The following is a 19,310-nucleotide window of genomic DNA, read 5'->3' as shown; positions in this document are numbered from 1 at the left end:
TTGCGGAGGGTATCTTGAGTAACTCTATCGTTTCTCCCTTCTATTCCAGTCTCGTATTGTTCGTGGAAAGAAAGATTGTCGGTATGCCTCTGTGTTAAGCTGACTGTGCGATAATTCTCGCAATTGTCGGCTCATGCAACCTTCAGAATTGTTTGGATGATGTTTTCCGAAAGTCTGATGGTACATCGGCAGACTTATACATTCTACATATCAACATGCACAGTCGTTTGATTGCCACTTCCCGTAATGATCTTAAAAATTCTGATGGCATGTTATCTATCCCTTCTGCCTTCTCGATCCTAAATCTTCCAAGGCTCTTCTAAATTCTGATTCTAATACTCGATCCCTATATCTTCTATATCGATTTTTTTTCTTCTTCTTCTATCACGTCAGACAAGTCTTCTCCATCACAGAGGCCTTAAATGTACTGTTTCCATCTATCCGCTCCCTCCTTTGCATTTAACGGTTGAATTCTCAATGTTCCCACTCTTGCTTTTCTGTATGCTGAGTCTGGGTTTCTGGCAGTCATTTCTTTTTCGCTTTCTTCACATTTTGCATGCTGCATTTCACCTTAGCTTCCCTGGACTTCCTATTTGTTTCATTTCCAAGCGCTTGTATTTCGGTAGTCCTAAATTTCCTTGAACATTTTTGTACTTCTTCTTCCATCGATCAGCTGAAGTATTCCATCTGTTACCATTGGTTACTTCGAAGTTACTCTCGATGTACCTACGGTTTTCTTTCCAATTTCTGTGCTTGATCTTTCTAGAGATGTGTATTCAACTGCCTACTGAGCTATTCCTTATCGCCGTATCTACAGCCTCAGAGAGATTCAAGCGTATCGCCTCATTACTCAGGATTTCCGTATCCCAGTTCTTTGTACACAGATTCTTCCTGACTAGGCTCTTAAACTGCAGCCTGCTCTTCATCACTACTAAATTGATCTGCGTCTATATCCGCTTCTGGGAACGCCTTACAACTCAATATCTGATTTCGGAATCTCTAACTGGCCATGATGCAATCTAACTGAAATCTTCCCGTATCTCCCGGCCTTTTCCATTCATACCTTCTCCTCTTGTGATTCTTGAACAGAGTATTCCCTATTAAAAGCTGAAATTTACTGCAGAACTCAGTTAGTCTTTCTCCTCTATCATTCCTAGTATTAAGCCCTTATTCTCCCGTAACGTTTCTTCTACTCCTACAATTGCACTTCAGTCCCCATGACTATTAGATTTTCATCTCTCTTTACGTGCTGAATTACCCGTTCAGTATCCTCATATACTTTCTCTACCTCTTCACTTTCGGCTTACGACGTCGATGTATGTATCTGAACTACTGTTGACGGGGTTGGTTTGCTGTCGATTCTGATGAGAACAACGCTGTACCTAAACTATTGTTGCGGGTGTTGGTTTGCTGTCGATTTGGATGAGAACAACCCTGCCAGTGATCTGTTCATAGTAACACACTCTTTGCCATACTCTCCTATTCATAATGAATCCTACTCCAGTTATATTACATTTTGCTGCTGTTGATATCCCATATACTCATCTGACCAGCAATCCTTGTATTCTTTCTATTTCACTTCACTGGTCCATAGTACATCTAGATTGAGCCTTAGAATTTACTGTTTTAGATTTTCTAGTTTCCCAACCACATTCAAACTTCCGATATTCCACGCTCCGACTCGTAGGACGTTACCCTTCCGTTAGTTATTCGATCTTTTTCTCTCGGTCATCTCACCATTGGCAGTCCCCTTCCGGAGATCGAAGTGGGAGACTAGTCTGGAATCTTTTGAAAATCGAGAGATCATCATAACACTTTTCCAGTTACAGGTCACATGTCCTTTGGGTACATATTATGTGTCTCTAATGCACTATTTCCATTGCCTTTTGCATCCTCATGTCGTTGATCCAGACGTACATTCTCAGAAATTTCTTCCTCAAATTAAGGCCTATGTTTGATAGTAGTAGATTTCACTTTGCCAAGAATGCAGTTTTTGCTTTTGCTAGTCTGCTTTTGATGTCGTCCTTGCTCCGTCCGCCACTGGTTATTTTGCTGGATAGGTAGCAGAATTCTTTAATTTCATCTACTTCATGATCACCAACCCTGACGTTAGGCTTCTTGCTATTCTCATCTCTGCTGCTTCTCATAAATTCCGCCATTCTTCGTTATAATCTCAATCCATATTCTGTACTCATTAGACTGTTCATTCCATTCAGCAGATCCCCTAATTCTTCTTCACTTTCACTGAGGACAGCAGTGTCACAAGCGAATCTTATCATTGATACCCCTTCATCTTGAATTATAATTCCATTCTTGAATCTTTCTTTTATTTACATAATTGCTTCATCGATGTACAGATTGAACAGAAGGGGGCGAAAAACTACATCCCCGCCTTACACCCTTTTTAATCCGAGCACTTCGTTCTCGGTCTTCCACCTTTTTTGTTCCCTCTTGACTCTTGCACATACTGTGTATTATCCTCTTTCTCTACAACTTAACCCCATTTTTCTCACAATTTCGTACATTTTACATCATTTGACATTGTCGAAGGTTTTTTTATTTCGACAAATCATATTAATGTGTCTTGAATCTTCTTTATTCTTGATTCCTTTATGACCCGTCGTCAGAACTGCCGTTCTGGCGCAATTACGTTTCCTGAAGCCAAACTGATCGTCGTCTAAAATATCCCCAGTTTTCTTTTCCATACTTCTGGGTAAAATTCTTGTGAGCAATTTGGACGGACGAGCTGTTCAGCTGATTGTACGATAATTCTCGCGCTACTCAACTCTTGTAAATTTGCGGTTACTGCAAACGAAATAAGAATGACTGAAATGCATGTCTGCTGCCAGTGCGACCGACACAGTATGCAAGCGCAAAACTTGGAGGATACTAGGAAGAAAGGAATCTTTGAATTTTTAGCATTTACATAGATCAACAACGCATGTGTCCTTTCGAGGGCAATGTGGAAACAAATCAGTACAGGGTGAAAAGTATTTAAACCGACAAACTCTGGGAGCTTATAGGGCACATCAAAACAAATATTTTTCCCTAATGTCATTTTTTCCTATGAGGAGTATTTAAACCGGTAGAAGAAGATTTCTCTGGCGGCAAATTAATTAAACCAACAAACACTTTTCCATGTTTTTATGACCAAGAGACAACACATTAATACGACCAAATTTCAATTACAGTAGATTTAAAAAAATGCCGCCACTGACACGTAAACAAAGGTTACACCGCCGGATCATGTTCTGTCTGACACGGGCAAAAACCTCAGGAGTATCCTGAATTGTTCGTGCTGCTGCTACTATCCGGGCAACCATATCCTCTTCTGATGCAACAGGAGTTGCATACACAACGTTGCGCATCTCTCCCCACACAAAAAAAGTCCAGAGGGGACATATCTGGGGATCGAGCAGGCCATGGTACAGGACCATCAATGCCAAGCCACGTTTCCGGGAACCGTCGGTCCAGGAATCGACGCACACGACAACTGAAATGTGCTGGCGCCCCATCATATTGAAACCACATGCGTTGTCTTGTAGCGAGTCTTCCAGCAATTCTGGCAATGCTCTGGCGACAAAATTGTAATAGTGCCTGCCATTTAATGGCCTAGGTAGCAGATACGGTCCAATTAAACAGTCCCCAACAACATCGGCCCAAACATTAACGAAGAACCGCACTTGATGAGCGCTAGAAAGAGTGGCACGTGGGTTATCCTCACTTCAAACATGCGAACTGTGCATGTTGAAGACTCCATCACGCTCAAACGTTGCTTCATCGGTAAACAACACAGAGGATGGAAATGTAGGATGCATTTCACACTGTTCCAGGTACCACTGCGAAAACTGTGCTCTGGGTGGATAACCAACTGGTTCGAGGTTGTTGACACGCTGTAAGTGAAATTGATGTAACAATTGCTCTCGAAGGACTGTTCTTACATTCGTCTGATTCGTCCCCATGTTACGTGCAATTGCACAAGTGCTGATTGAAGGATCCCACTCCACATGCTGCAAGACAGCTTCCTCAAATTGCAGCGTTCATACCGTGCGACGGCGTCCCTGTCCTGATAATCTGCTAAATGACCCATTCTCACGCAGACGTTTGTACACAGTAGCAAAGGTCGTATGATGCGGGATACGGCGATTAGGATATTGTTGTTAATAAATCCGCTGTTCAGCTCGTCCGTTGTGGTGCGCTACGAAGTACGCACCAACTATATCAGCGTACTCACTCCAGGTGTATCACTCACTCTATTAGTAAACAGAGACAATGCCCTACTACACTGGTGGACAGCAGTTGCCTACAACTGAAGAGCGTAATACGGCCTCTAACAACTGAAGAGCGTAATACGGCCTCCACCGGTTTAAATAATGCTCACAGGAAAAAATGACATTAGAGAAAAATATTTGTTTTGATGTCCCATACAACCTGCCAGAGTTTGTCGGTTTAAATACTTTTCACCCTGTATATTGGCATTCCGTCTCGTAATAATAGTGACTTAAAACAATAACAATTATTATGGATCTCAGGTAATGCATACAAAAGGGAATCGTAATGTAGGTAAAGTCCATTAACTTTGAACCTCACGTAATTATTATTTCGTATGTCTTCTGATATCCCCGCGGATATCTACATCGACAGAGGCGCCGGCTTTTATCCGCAGACGCCTGCAGCTGAGCGCCGGCGGACCTACCTTGAACTTGAAGGAGGCGCGGCCGTCGAGGTGTCGCAGGTTGACGCTGGCGCGCTTTCCGTCCCTGAGCGCGACCGGCCGGGCGCGTTGCTCGTACTTGAGCGTCGTGCTGCCGTACGGGAAGCTCAGATTGGTGCGCTTGTTCACGGCGAACAGGTTCACGTGGTACACCTTGCCGTGCTGCAGGTGGCACAGCGTGTACTGCGTCTTGTGGCCCACGCACGTCACCTGCCGACCACACGAACCCACTCAGCACCTTTCTGCAGTCAGGAGCAAGAGGAATGAATACACATGGACTCAATATCACAGTTACGGGGGATAGCTCATAACTGTTTCACCTCTTGCTTTAAGAAAAAACAGCAAAAGGTCATTCTCCACAGTATGGCTATGATGTCGAGTCCGAATGGGACACAGTTAAATGGGAGTGGGGGTTACCCCAGGGATCAATGCTGGGGCCACTCCTGTTCCTTATTTATATAAATGACATGCCTTCTATTATTACAGGTGATTATAAAATATTTCTGTTTGCAGCACTAGCTTCGTAGTAAAGGATGTTGCGTGCAACGTATGCACTGCCTCAAATAGTACAGTTTAAGACAAAAGTTCATGGCTTGTAGAAAGTAAACTAACGCTGAATCACAGTAAGACTCAGTTTTTGCAGTTTCTAACGTGCAACTCAACTAAGCCCTACATTTTAATTATACAGAATGCGCATTTCATTAGTAAGACTGAACAGTTCAAATTTCTAGGGTTCAGATAAATAGTAGACTGCCTTGGGAAGCCCATGTTCAGGATATTGTTCAAAGACTTAATGCTGCCACTTTTGCTATTGAACAGTATCTAAAGTAAGTGATAGTTTGACACGAAAAGTAGTTTGCTTTGCTCATTTTAATTCGTTTGTGACGAATAGTATTAGTTTTTTGGGTAACTCTTCCCATTGTCAAAGGGTAGTTTTGGCTCAGAAACTGGCGGTTCTGGCAATAAGTGGTGTAAGTTCGCGAACTTCTTGTCGTCCCCTGAGCATTAGTCTGTTTATTGTGACATTGTGCAGAAAGGCGTGCAGTGTTTTATATGTATATATATATATATATATATATATATATATATATATATATATATATATATATATATATATTACTTTAACACCGTTTCTTGTTAACAATATCAGCTGATTCCCAAGAATTAGCAATTAGCAGCTTTTACTCAGTTAATAGTAGTCAGAAATCCAATCTACATTTGGATCGCAGCTCATTAACTCTTGGTGCGAAAGGCGTGTAGTATTCTGCTGCATCCACTTTCAGTAAGCTTTCACAAGACTTAGAAAATCTTAGCAGTAATATACGCCCTTTCAAATGCGAACTGAAGAGTTTCCCCACGAGTCACTCCTCCTATTCTGTCCAGGAGTGCCTTGAAAAATTAAGCTTATTTCTGTGTTACATTGTTGATGGCGTTTATATAAACTTATACCGTGTCATCTTTTCAGGATTCATAAACATTTTATTTTATCTACAATTAATTTTCTGTTGTAACTTAGTGTACTGGCACGTTCCATGGCCACTGATATTTGCTCCACAATTTGGTCCTACGGAACTAGACATGAAAAATAAAATAAAGAAAATAAAATATAAGAGGCTCCGGGCAGGTGAAATTTTGAAATTTTCAATCCTTTTCCATTGTTCTAAATCTACGAAATTTCCGCTTTCCAATGGTGTATAATATATGTATATTATTGCCTCATTTCTGGTTTGTTCATTCGTTTAAACAAAACACTGTGCGGGAGTGACCTTGTACGTTTAACTGCTCTAAGAGTGAAATTTGGTTTTTTGAACACCCCCCTCCCCTCTCTGAGGGTAATGCAATAATTTAAGAGGAGGAGATTCGATAGTTTTCAAATCACTTCACGAAGATAAGCCATATCGAGAAAATGTAACTACCACTAAACTGAAGTACATAGATCATGTACAAAAGCGAATGAATTCGAGGTTGCGACGACTGAAAACTGCAATCAGTGGAAAGAAATTGGAAGATGGCTGAGGATTATATGGTAAGAAAAGACTCACAGAATCTGTCATACATAAAATTCAAAAATATTCTAGCATGGCCATCAGGAAAAATGTCAGCAGCACAGAATTCATGAACAAATCTGTATGGGCAGTTTTGTTTCACTCCTCTTCAACAGACTATAAGCCCATTTACGGCCTGTGCCCTCCAGGAAATGCTTCTTTTGTGAGTAGTTTCTTGGCCAATAAGAGATTAGAGTCCCTGGCCGGTGCTCGTAGCGTTCAAAGGGCACTGAGACTTGTCTTGTGCTTAGTCTGTGTCTGCTCTAGTGTATGCACACGGAACGGTTGGCTGGTGGGTAATCTTGTGTTAGTGTTGTAAAACTGCAAAGATATTTTCTTCCTGCATTCTCTAGTTACGACTTAATAGTTAGCGTGTAACGCACTACATAGTAACGGATTGCTCAACATAACTAAACGTAGTATCGCAGGGCAGAGAATTCACGGCTGTACTGCACCATTACGAGTGAATAGGATTCATGCTCTGTACTGCAATCGCGAATCACGTGGGAGAGAATTCGGATTCTCTACACATCATAGCCGAATAATAGACGAAGTAAATAAATCTCTTCCTAATTCATATAACGATTCTCGATATTTTCGTCTTGAATCCTGTGTGTTATGCATTGGTGTAGAATGCCACCTCCGACTTTCGTATATTCATCTTCTATTTCGGATGGAGAGTGGGACATTGGCAGGTTAGTATGTAACAAGTAACGGTAGCACCTTCAGCGGTGTATTTAAATCTCTTTATTAAAATGCGATCGGTTTCGCTGACATATTGTAGCGTCGTCGAGTCCCTTTACTGGGAAAATTGGAACTATAACGAACTTGCCGTACCGCTACAATAAAGGATAAAACTTAAACTCGGCGTCCCGCAGGTCTCTTCAAGCATGAAGTAAATCACAGCACGTGTGTATCGGGCACTTCATGCTTGACCAGGTTTTCACACGCCGAGTTTGAGTTTTATCCCCTGTTATGTCAGTATGGAAATTTGCTTATAGGTCGTATTTTTGCCAGTAGAGGTGTTTGATGACCGTGCAGTGTGTCAACGAAACGGTCGCATCTCAAGAGATTTAAACACACTGCTGAAGGTGTCACCCTTAATTCCTATAGAATGCCACATAATCTGAATCGTTTTTACGTATCTTGCCAGTATTAAACCAATAGCTGAAATTTCATGATTCTATGTAATATATGTGCTCAGTATGTTCATGGACTTCGGAAACTGAACTGTATAGTGCTACTGGCGAACGATGGCGTTCCCACAGGTCGAGGCAAGGAGGAACACTGCACTGTTGGCAGTTCCAAGCGACAGTTGCGGTAGTGCATACATGCGCTTTGGCGCTTGACACCCTGCATATTAAATCTCTTATGTGGATTTGTTGCTTGCCACCACTGTCAGCGATGACAACTCGAAACAAATGGAATAAAAACGATTAAATAGCTCGCTAGAATCACGTTCAATGCTTAAATTGGCTACAACATTCACGGCATTACTGTACGCTCATTGTCTGTCGGAGAATGCGTGATGTAGGTGCGTAGAGGAAGCCTAAACTCGTCGATATAGTTCACGAACGAATTGCCGGATGTCGTTTTACAACGGGCAAAATATTTCGGCAAATGACCGTGTTGCCATTCTCAAGTGTGCTGATGAACTGGTTGATTGGAGGAAGGGGGGATAGCGCCGCGGTTTTTCTCCCCCTCTCCCCCTGGTCGGCCGCTCCATCGGCCGTCCGCACCCAGAATCCCTACCCCCACTCCTCCCGCCGACACAGTGTTCCGTCCAAGGTTCACGACCAGGTGTGCGGTTGTAGCTCTGCTGTTCCTCCATTTGCCCCCGAGGTCAGGTTGAAACCTGGTACCTCATTTCTCTTCTTGAGCGTTTTAATAGGAGGGTCTCATGCCTTACTAAGGATGTACCCGCTATCACGATTTATCAGTGTTTCCCTTTCTCGAATCTCAATAGATTCCTTAATGGCCCAGGCCCAGAAGTTGCTCGTCTGTGTCAGAATCCTGATGGGGTCATAATCCATTCCGTGTAGTTTTGCCGATTTGTTATGTTGTAATTTGGTGTGACGTTGGTGTTCCCGGCAACGATCTTTGGCACTACAATGTCTTACCACATTGTTGGGGTACCTGAGAGACCCTGTATTTCCGTAGTCCAAGGTCTTCACACCACCAAGCAGTGCGCGAGTTTTGGCTGGTAGGCTGAAGATCGTCTTCACTCGGTGTTCCCGGAGAATTCGTGCTATCTTCCCAGATAAAAAGGAACAAATGCAATGACCGCGTCCTACTGAGAATCCTCTTCTGTTTCCGCCGATTGTCCAGAGGATATAGAACGTAGGGGTCTCCGACTTTGCCACTCCTTGTAGCCATTTTTCAGGAAAACCGCTCTCAGATGTCAAAGTTCTTGTTTGATACTTTCGTTACCAGAGAGGGTGCGAGCCCTGTGGACCGTAATTGACTGCAGTCTCAGGCAACTGAGGCCACACTCAAATTTTCGCCAAACTGATTTATTGTAAAATATTGAGCGTATCTCCTTCTTTCTCATTCGCTTCATCTGTGGCTGATAATGAGTAACATATGAATCACTGTTGGTCACAAAGTGGCGTCATTTATTGAAAAAAAAAATATTTTTACGATCTTGACAGTGTTCCTGTTTAAAGGTGATATGAAACAATAGAAATAAAATCTTATCTTTGGAAAGCATGCAAGTATTTCGTTAGAGTAAAAATCATAAGAATTTCAGAACAGCTAACCTTCCGTTACTTCAAATATTGTTGAAACAAAGAAATGACCGTGATCAGTTAAGCAGGTACAGATTACACGTAATACTTGCAACAATGCAGCTTGCGGAGAAGCAACCGTTCAGCTTGCCACCTTTATCTATATTTATCTCTTGCAACTGGTTAAACCACACAACACGGAAAAGACGCCAAAATCTTGCGTGAAAGGAATTAAGTTAAGGAGAAGTACAAAATGTTTAGTAGTCACATAGGTCATTTCAGCTGCCAACGACTAATTCGGAAATCAATTTTTACCTTCTCGATAAATCTTGAGTTCAGCATAACACACCGTCAGTAGTGTACAACGGCTTCCTAACGCCTCCTGGGCGTACGTTTGATTTAGCCACATAAATTGTACCAGTAACATCACAAATAATTAAGGGCTATATGACGAATGTCTAACTCCAAAGACAGACATCAGAAGAAGATCCAAAATGGTAAAAGAGTTCCCATGTTCTAGAATTTCATGAGACTAATGAAATAAGTCACGGAATCTAGCTCACTATTAGACTTTCATTGAGTATTTTTACAGATAACACAATATTAACAATGGTACGCAACTTGTTCATATACCCTTTACGTTACAGCAATCACGCAACGAAGTCAAAGCCTGTTCAGATCGCTTGTGAAGCTCACATGTCTAGTTGTGTTGAATTTGTCTCAATTCTAGTTGTGTTAAACTTCCATGTGGTTGCTTAAAAGTGTATTAAAGTGTCGTGCAGTGCAATACCATAAATAAGACGAATGTTACGATTTAATTATTTAGTGTGGCACAATGGCCAGGTGCTAGTCTTTCGAATGGACGCCACATCGGCGACTTTCGGGTCCTAACTTACCGTAGTTATCCAACCAGGGAAAGGGAAGTTACAGTTTAACGTAGAATCCGAACCACGTGGCGTTCTTGTCGACTCCTCACATCGGTCAGAGGTGAAGGATAGATTATAGGCAGACTGAAAAATTTCCAGGATTCCATCCTGCAATCTCTCGGCTGCCAGGCAAGCACTTTACCATTAGTCAGTTAGGCCCGATGGAAGATAAGAGAAAGTATTTTAGAAAATTCCGGCTGGTGCTTCTTCCCAGGGTGTTATGTTAGAGATTGGCATCGCTAACTCGACTGTAAGACTTCGGACTTTGTGCAGATGAACTAGTCTGAAAATGAAAACGAACAACTGGATCTATTCTGACCACAGTTGGTGCTGTGTACATTTCGTTCCACCGAAACTCTGTGTGCAGAGTTCATCTAGTTTTCATTTTATTAGTTTTTATTTAATTGCAGCTTCAGATAAATATTTTAGAAAACGTTTCTATCAATAACTTGGGCTAGGACTAGTTTCAATTACTAAGAGTTAGTGAAGTTTCACTTTACTAGTAAAAACGAGATTAAATTTATTAATACTGTACAATGTCTCTGTTCCTTTTGGTCACATACGACGATTTCTCGCCAGTGTCTGTACTGTGGCACCTCCTTTAGAATCGTTGAATAATTTAAGAAATATTCTCATTCTTTAAATAATTTTAAGTACATGTTGAAAAAATAAACTTAGCTTACAGTGATAATAATTTATGTAAAGTGTCATGTTTGTCTAAGAATAAGTGTAGAGTATGGAGCTAGTGCTCCTGGTCTGTTTCGTGTTTTACTGTGCATTCTATTACACGACAATGAGTCGTTCATTATTCTTTCATTATCTTATCTGGTCTGATCTTAACTTGGTCTGTGTGATTACTGTCTTTGTTCTGATGAATGCAAGTGTAACTTCTGATTGATATAATAATTATTGTAAAGATTCAGCAAACCTTCTTTACGTCAATTCCTATCCCTTACTGTCCGACAGTACCTAAAGTTTCTAGCTGTACTAGCTTTGTAGTTTTGCGGACTGATATTATTTCCAGTCTTAATAGTCATTACTTGTCTCTTCCGTTTAATATACCCTGCACAGATCTTATTTGTTTATCAAGTCCGATATTTTCATGGAGGTCAAAAGAGAGGGGAGATGATGCTACAGATTTACACTGCCTTGTTTTGAAGCCGCAGTAGTCGGGGCCTGCCACCATCTTAAATAGCCAACAAAGCAGACTACCGTTTACGATTGTTTCTTGTCCATTATTTCTGTCGTGTTTACACAACAGCTGTTTTAAATAGTAAAAACTACAGTGCTTATATGAATAACACAGTGTCAGAAAGGCAATTTCGAACGTTTTCCTGTTCCTGAATGCATATTTGCCCTAGCAATACGACACATTTGGCCTCATTAATGTAACATGCTCTTTTTGTTGATATATGTCGAATAACCAAGAAGAGCAGGATGTGATGTGAAAGTGATCCTTTCGTAATCAATTTTTTTTCAATTTTACTGTACTTTTATCTATAGAAAATGAAGCTGGAACTCCGAAACCAGTCATTGTTTGCTTACTGGTACTGTTTCTCGTTAGTTACATTTTCAGATTTCACCTAGTATGCACATTTTTAACGATCACGTTTGTAAAAAACTTACCTACATCTTTATTAGCCCATAAACGTGTGCAATGAGGAAAGAAGCAAAGCATTCTATCGTATCTTGTGCATGTCAACAAAATGAACAATTATTGAAAGGCCAAAGGCCAAAGAAACAGAACTGCACAGAGGTATACCTTCAAGCGGAATAGAGTTCTTGTTCTAGTAGATTGTCAGTGCATTAGTCTCCCTGTAGTTTACACATCTTGTCACTTTGAAATCTTACCTATGATGCGTCATTCAGTGTGTGGCCAGTTATAGGAATTTGTGGGGCTAGAAAAGAACTAAAATAAACGTAAACAGCGCAACCATAATTCATGTAAAAAGAAAATATCACTTGAACGCCTCCACTTACGAATGAAATGTGATTGCTTTTATCTTTAGACGACGATAGGATCGATTATTACACCCATGAATGATGCAAACTGGAATTTTTGATGAAACAACGACGACTCCTCACGGTCACATCACCTGATACTATTTCGGATACGGCCACGAAGGCGCTAGAAATCCCCAACGGTCGAAAATGAGCACGGGCGCATCAGAGTGACATGAGGGGGAAGTACCACCACGGTCAACCACCGAGGTACAAATGTGATGAACCAACGTTTCGGGCTGTGTATGATGGCCGACGTCATTTTCAAGTCTGTGACGTAACAACAGCTCCATTCTCTTTTTACGTTCATGGAAATTTTATTAAGTTGCGCGGTGTAGATCGTTTATTCAGTAAAGATATTTTAAACGCAACCGCACAAGGCGAAGCTACTCAGTATCTTTGGTCCGAGCAGAATTTAATGTGTTTTCACTAAGAGAAAAGTTAATCAATTATAACGGTACTTTGCGGGCAGGCGTGTCAATTAGCATCATATTAATTAAAATCGGGGATAAATAGACTTTATTTTGGAAGAATTAAAAAGGGGAAAGTAATACGAAACTTTAATAACTGCACGGTATTACTAAGAAGCAATATAACGAAAAGTATAAAAAAGCAAAGTAGCAAAGACCAAGGGAGACAGAAAGTTACAGGGGCGCGTTTGTTTTTTTAATACATATAAAAGAACATGTAACACAATATTGAGCTCTCTACCTTCAGTTATCGCGATCGGGCTAGTCGATGAAAAAGTGGTACGCGACTGCGAAATACGTTAATGAGATTATTTAAAGACTCTTCAACCATGTTTAAAATACATTACGTATGACGAATTGATCAGAGACGTTTATTGTCGGGTGAAGTGAAAATGATTCCGACAACATAATTCGAATTTTGTGTTAGCTGGGAAAAATAATCTAACTATTGTGGTTGCGGAACCCACGAAAGTTGTACGCAACGGAAAGCTATAGTTACGTAAGTCTGCATTTTATTAAATTGTGAAACCCGTGTGCGCGGAACATTAAGAGAATATTATCCTTGGACGGTTGCGGGGGTAACTGATACAAACAACGCGCCAGCATAAAAATAGTTCGCTTATTAACTACCAGATATTAATTAACGGGGACCTAAAATACTAAAAACAGTGCATACACCGTTAAATTGACCCCTGCGTGTGAAAGACAATCACATCGAACATTTCGAGAGCGAAGAATAGACATTTAAGTGCCGAAATGAGAGCCTGGGTCGTGTCGATATTTGGACATTATATGACACGCGTTATTCAGAACACGATATCGACCATTCTAATACTGAAAAGAAGGATAGGATCATCACCTCAAATCCCGATTCATATTTCATATTTAGTTAGTGAAAAGAAAAGTGTTAATAAACAAACTACATTTCAATTTTATCCACGACTTTGGCTTCATTGCGTAGTCTTGACTACATGATAAGCATTATCAGTGGAAGTTGCATGCAACGAATCGTCATAATATTTAGCCAACCAACATTGTTGGACACCAAAAACGTAAATGCGCGAAATTGTTGTTACAGCAGATGTATAATGTGTGAGTGCGACGAACTATATTGAGAAACTGAACATCCATTACGTACTTGCATGTTTATCTGCGAAAATGGTCCTTGTCGGTACATCAGCATAGAGTTCGAATAGAATCGCTGGAACATTGCAAACCATTCAGATTAATCGAACATCTAAATACGCATAATGCTGGTAGCACCAGGGTGTGTTCTTTCTCCTCACCCCCGTGGCAGTAATTGAATTAAGAGTCAGCCGGGAATAACATTTAAATCAATTGACGACCATTGAGCTAGCGTCACGAATTTTCAAACGTCCACTGCCATGTATGAAGGCGAGTGACACCACGAGTGCTAACGTCGATCGAGGGGTGTCGTCGTTATCGTATTGAATGACACTGAGCGCTCACACAATCTAAATATGAATGGTAAGGAAATTATTACGACCTGTCTTTGCCCATAATTCAAGGAAGAGCAGAGATATCGTTTAACGCTGAATCACATTTCTCTCTGTTGCGACGAATTTATAACTGACGCTCTTGAAATATTCGTCCCACCCAAGAAATTTCTTTTGAAATAAATTGAAGTAATATTAGAGGGCAGTTTTAGTATGCACGAATTTAGTTTCGCGTTTAGATTTTACAACACAGAGGGTGGTGAATTATTTCCCTTTAGGGTCAGGTAACTGCGGCGAATACCTCCAGACTTGTTACGCGAATGCTGGTGTGTAATGAGTGCTTCAGCGCATGTACTGGTAGCTTTACATAACGCGCAAAGATAAATAACGCGTTTCAGTCGGTTACTCGTGTAAGCAGATGGAATGAAGCTGCAACAGCGTAGAAACGGAACCGGAGGACTAAAAAGAAAGAAAGGAAAAAAAAGAGACTCGTGGAAGACGCACGGGTTCAAATAATGGGCGTTCAGAACACGATGGTAATCTTACGACACGTTCCTTTATTTAATTACGGACATCCCTCCGCTGACAGCATACATGAATGTGTAGTAGAAAATGCATTGCGAGAATTACCGTGATGAATTCCGAGTGCGCCGGGCGTGGATGACACGGGCATTAGCGTTCAATTACAGCGCCGTAGCTCTCGAGGGAGCTAACTCAGCGGGCGAGAGCTGGCGGCGGGCCAAGCGCGCCGCTGCTGAGATATGCCTATTGTTGGGGCGGCGAGAGTGGCGGGCGCCGCCCGCCGGCCGACGCCTTTCGCGTCGAATTTTTAAGCGACACCGAGTGGGCCTGGCCGTGTTGTAATCACTCCCATAAGTCTGCTCGCAACGGCGGAAATAATTTTTGGAGGTTCGGTGAACCCGGTTTGACATCGTCCTCCAGCACGCTATCCAAAGTCCTTGCGGTTCGTTGCAGTTAAGATTCAACCGAAACTTGGTCGACAACATTCCATTACGGAATAGTGTGCATATAGTGTGTGCTGTAATCAAAACGAGCACTGTAGCTTTAGCTTTTTACGTTCTTACATACTGAAACAGTTCCCAACTCATGGGCCGCGGCTCGCTTGTGGTCCGTGGGCAGCATGGTACTGGACCATTAGCGCTGGTCGAGAGTTCAAACCAAGATAAAAAATATCGGGAGCTTCACTGATTCCACTCATCATCAGTCGTCAAGGCCAGCCAGTACGGAATGCAACAAGAGTTGAAATACTTACCAATAATTTTTCTTTTTATGTTCGAAATTACCAGTATCGTGTGCCACTAGGCGTCTGGAAGTGTACACCCTCACAAACTCCTCCACAGGGCTGGCGCGCTGTTCATGGCGTAGGCACATAATATTTGACAATCCGATGGTAATTTGTCGAATGGTAGTTTCTCGGACACAAATGTTCGCAAGAACGACTCGCTTGAATTTTTCTGACTGAATATCGTGACACAAGAAGAAGGAAGGTCCGTTGGTGTTATACGCTCATCAGACAGAATATTAATACCACATACCTGGTAGCCGGTATGTCCACCTTCGGTACTAATTACAACGGCGAAGCGCCGTGGCATGGAAATAATGAGATGTTCGTAGGTCGCTGGAGAGAACTGGCGCTACATCTGCACACACAAGTCACCTAATTCCCGCAAATTCCGGCGAACTCTGACGCCACGTACAATAACATCCCAGATGAGCTCGATCAAGTTCAGATCTGGCGAGGTGGGTGGCCAGCACATCAATTGGAACTCGCCCCTGTGTTCCTCGAACCACTCCATCACACTCCTGGCCTTGTGACATGGAGCATTATCTTTTTGAAAAATGCCACTGCTAGCGAGAAACATGTTTGTCATGAAGGGCTGTATGAGGTCTGCAAACCAGTGTCCGGTACTCCTTGGCCGTCATGATGCCGTCCACGAATTCCACTGGACGCTCTACGTCTCGCGATACAGGTTCTACCACTGTAGACCACTTGCCAGCGAAAGGCAAAGGTCCCGAGTTCGAGTCTCGGTCCGGCACACAGTTTCAATCTGCCAGGAAGTTTCATATCAGCGCACACTCCGCTGCAGAGTGAAAATTTCATTCTGGCAACATCCCCGAGGCTGTGGCTAAGCCATGTCTCCGCAATATCCTTTCTTTCAGAAGTGCTAGTTCTGCAAGTTTCGCAGGAGAGCTTCTGTAAAGTTTCGAAGGTAGGAGACGAGGTACTGGCAGAAGTAAAGCTGTGAGGACGCGGCGTGAGTCGTGATTGGGTAGATCAGTTGGTAGAGCACTTGCCCGCGAAAGGCAAAGGTCCCGAGTTCGAGTCTCGGTCCGGCACACAGTTTTAATTTGCCACGAAGTTTCATTCTGCCACAGATAATCCGTTTGGTATTCCTTTTGGTGACGAGTTGGGTTAATTACCATAAGCTGGCTTTTACGAGTGACTGCCATTGCGTGTGAGAGTTGAAACTAGAATATAAGATTAGCACGGGCTTCGCAAAACTTAACTCTTGGAGGTGTTGAGGTGTGAGCCTCTTGAACCCCAGAAAACTGCGATTCGTCAGTAGAAAACTGCCAAATTTTAGGACGGTAGGAGAAGTTGACAGAATACATGTCACTTACAACTCACTTTCCACAATCCAGATTCTCAACATTAATTCTTCTGAACCGTTGAGGCACTGGAGGCAAAGGAAATCTACGAAAAATTGTAAATAATTCAAATCCAAACGGAATAGCCAAGTCAGTGTTGTTTAAAAATCCCAATAACATTTTAATCCAATACACTTCCAAAATATTCTTCAAGCTGAGAAAGATTTTCATGTGCAAACGTCACACTGTTCCGGAGTTTAGTGATGATTTTATCCTACAGAATTAAAAACTTATCTCTATGCTAAGCTTCATTTCATAGTTAACTTTCATGGATGAGTTTTTACTTTACCCATCCCAGGGGAACAGCAGTAACGTGGACCATTCCACAGGAACAGTGATCATTTTCGGAATGTAGGGTAGCCTATGTGTGAATTCAGGGTATAGGCTATCTCCTTTCCAAAATTCATCCAAATCCATCACTCAGCGTGAGGAGTACAAATCAAGAGAGAAAATAAGCAATTTCTAGTTTGGTGCAGTGCAAATTTTATAATACTCGTACGTACTTGCGACAACATAGTCTGTCCTCATCTGTGTGCTTGTTACTAGCGGATATCCTCGCGTATCATAATCAAATCCAGTTTCACTAAAAGCCTACCAGATTCTGCATGTAAAGGCACAGCGTCTCCCTGTCGTATAGCATTTAATTGACACCGTCGCTGTTGGTCTTCAAGCATCTCTGAAGTTATAAGAAACGGCTGACACTCAGTGGCAAAAATGCAACAGGCTTATACAAAGGTATGACTTAAACACTAAGAGGACTGTATAAGCATAGTATTGATTACGTTGAATCGTATTATGTAGGGCACATTGAACAATAAAAGCATTTTCACAAAGACGATGCAGTTCAAAAGTCAACGAGCAAATAGCTTTTTCTAAGAGTAATTATTGTTCCACATTTGAAATTATATTCCTCAAATCAGTAAACGTCTTGTACACAGTTTTAAAAGTAGCTTATTAGTTAATTCAGGGTATAAGCTAATTCCATTCTACATTTCTTCCAAATCCGTCCAGCCGCTTCAGCATGAATGAGTAACAAATATAAGGGGCGTTCAAAAAGAAAGGAGCCGGAGGCATAATTTCGGAAACCAGTACCTGTATATTAGAAGTATTGACCCTGGCTGTTGAGACACTTGTGCCACTGTGACACAAGGCGGTGAATGGCTGTCTCATAAAATTCCTGGGGCTGCGATGTTAACCAGTTCCGCACGTACAGCTGGACGTCGTCGTGCGAGGTGAATCGTTTGCCCCTCAGAGCCTTTTTAAGGGGACCAAAAATGGCGTAATCACAGGGAAAGAGGTCCGGACTATATGGAGAGTGGCCGAGAACCCCCCATTTGAATTTCTGCAGGAGTGCTGCTACTGTGTTGGTCATATGAGGCTTTGCATTGTCGTAGAGCAGAATGACCCCACGGGTGAAATTGCCTGGTCATTTTGATTTAATCTCTTGGCGAAGAGTGGTCAAGGTTTTCGAGTAACGCTGGGCAGTCACTGTTGTCCCATGCTGCAGGAAGTGAATCAGAAGGAGGCCATCTTGGTCAAAGAAGAACGTCAGCATAGGGGCACACTCAAGGACTGTCAGTCATAATGTACTAGCTGACGGCCACAGCGTTGTCCGGATATTCATTTTGCCTATTTTCTATTAGAAAAAAAATGGACTCTGTAGTGTAACATCGAAAAAATTTCACTTCCATTTATTCGTGAAAACACTTTCTGAATTATGAAACAGTCGCCCAAAGAACTATACCTAACGTACAAATGAAGAAGTGCATATCCCGGGCAGTTTCTGTATGCTGAGCACAGCTGTTTCGTGTGTCTACAACGCTTTGTAAACGTTTCTAAGACCACGCCACTTCGTAGATCTGTAGACGGCTATTGTTTTCGTCTGCAGTTGAAATCTGTCAAAAGTGCTGCCTGGTGTCAGAGACCTAGAAATGTCTTAGTAACAGAGAATAAACGCACTGAAACCTCATGCATGATGCTGCGCTACGGTTTTTCACTCATGTCACTGTTTATGACGCGATATATTTTGAACTATGAGTTATAGAATGGTATATTTGTGTAGGTACGTTCAGCGGAATATGTACATAACGTCTGCGAAATATGTTGCGAATAGACTTAGTAACAAAGAAGTAATAAATTTAAACGTCATGCATGATGCGGCAGTTTTTCACGCATCTCGTTGTTTATGACGTCATATTTCCTGAACTACGATAGGCAGGGTCTTAACCCCACAACGACTGTTGCTTAACAATAAGGGATATGTGTACTAAGTTTGGTAGAAATCGGTTCAGTGGTTTAGAA

At 41.9% G+C, this 19,310-nt stretch overlaps 1 protein-coding gene across 1 annotated transcript in view; it reads right to left on the bottom strand.

Annotated features, from left to right (window-relative positions):
• LOC126455959 (protein NDNF) overlaps window positions 1-19,310 on the bottom strand; it is a 396,783-nt gene that overhangs the window by 45,024 nt on the left and 332,449 nt on the right. Inside the window, exon 6 of the mRNA XM_050091715.1 lies at window positions 4,697-4,924. Within this exon, the coding sequence (XP_049947672.1) occupies window positions 4,697-4,924 (228 nt within the window). The remainder of the gene's footprint in view (window positions 1-4,696; window positions 4,925-19,310) is intronic.

Source organism: Schistocerca serialis, chromosome 2 (genome assembly GCF_023864345.2).
Source record: "Schistocerca serialis cubense isolate TAMUIC-IGC-003099 chromosome 2, iqSchSeri2.2, whole genome shotgun sequence".
NCBI lineage: Eukaryota > Metazoa > Arthropoda > Insecta > Orthoptera > Acrididae > Schistocerca > Schistocerca serialis.
This window is presented reverse-complemented; position numbering and strand designations above follow the sequence as displayed.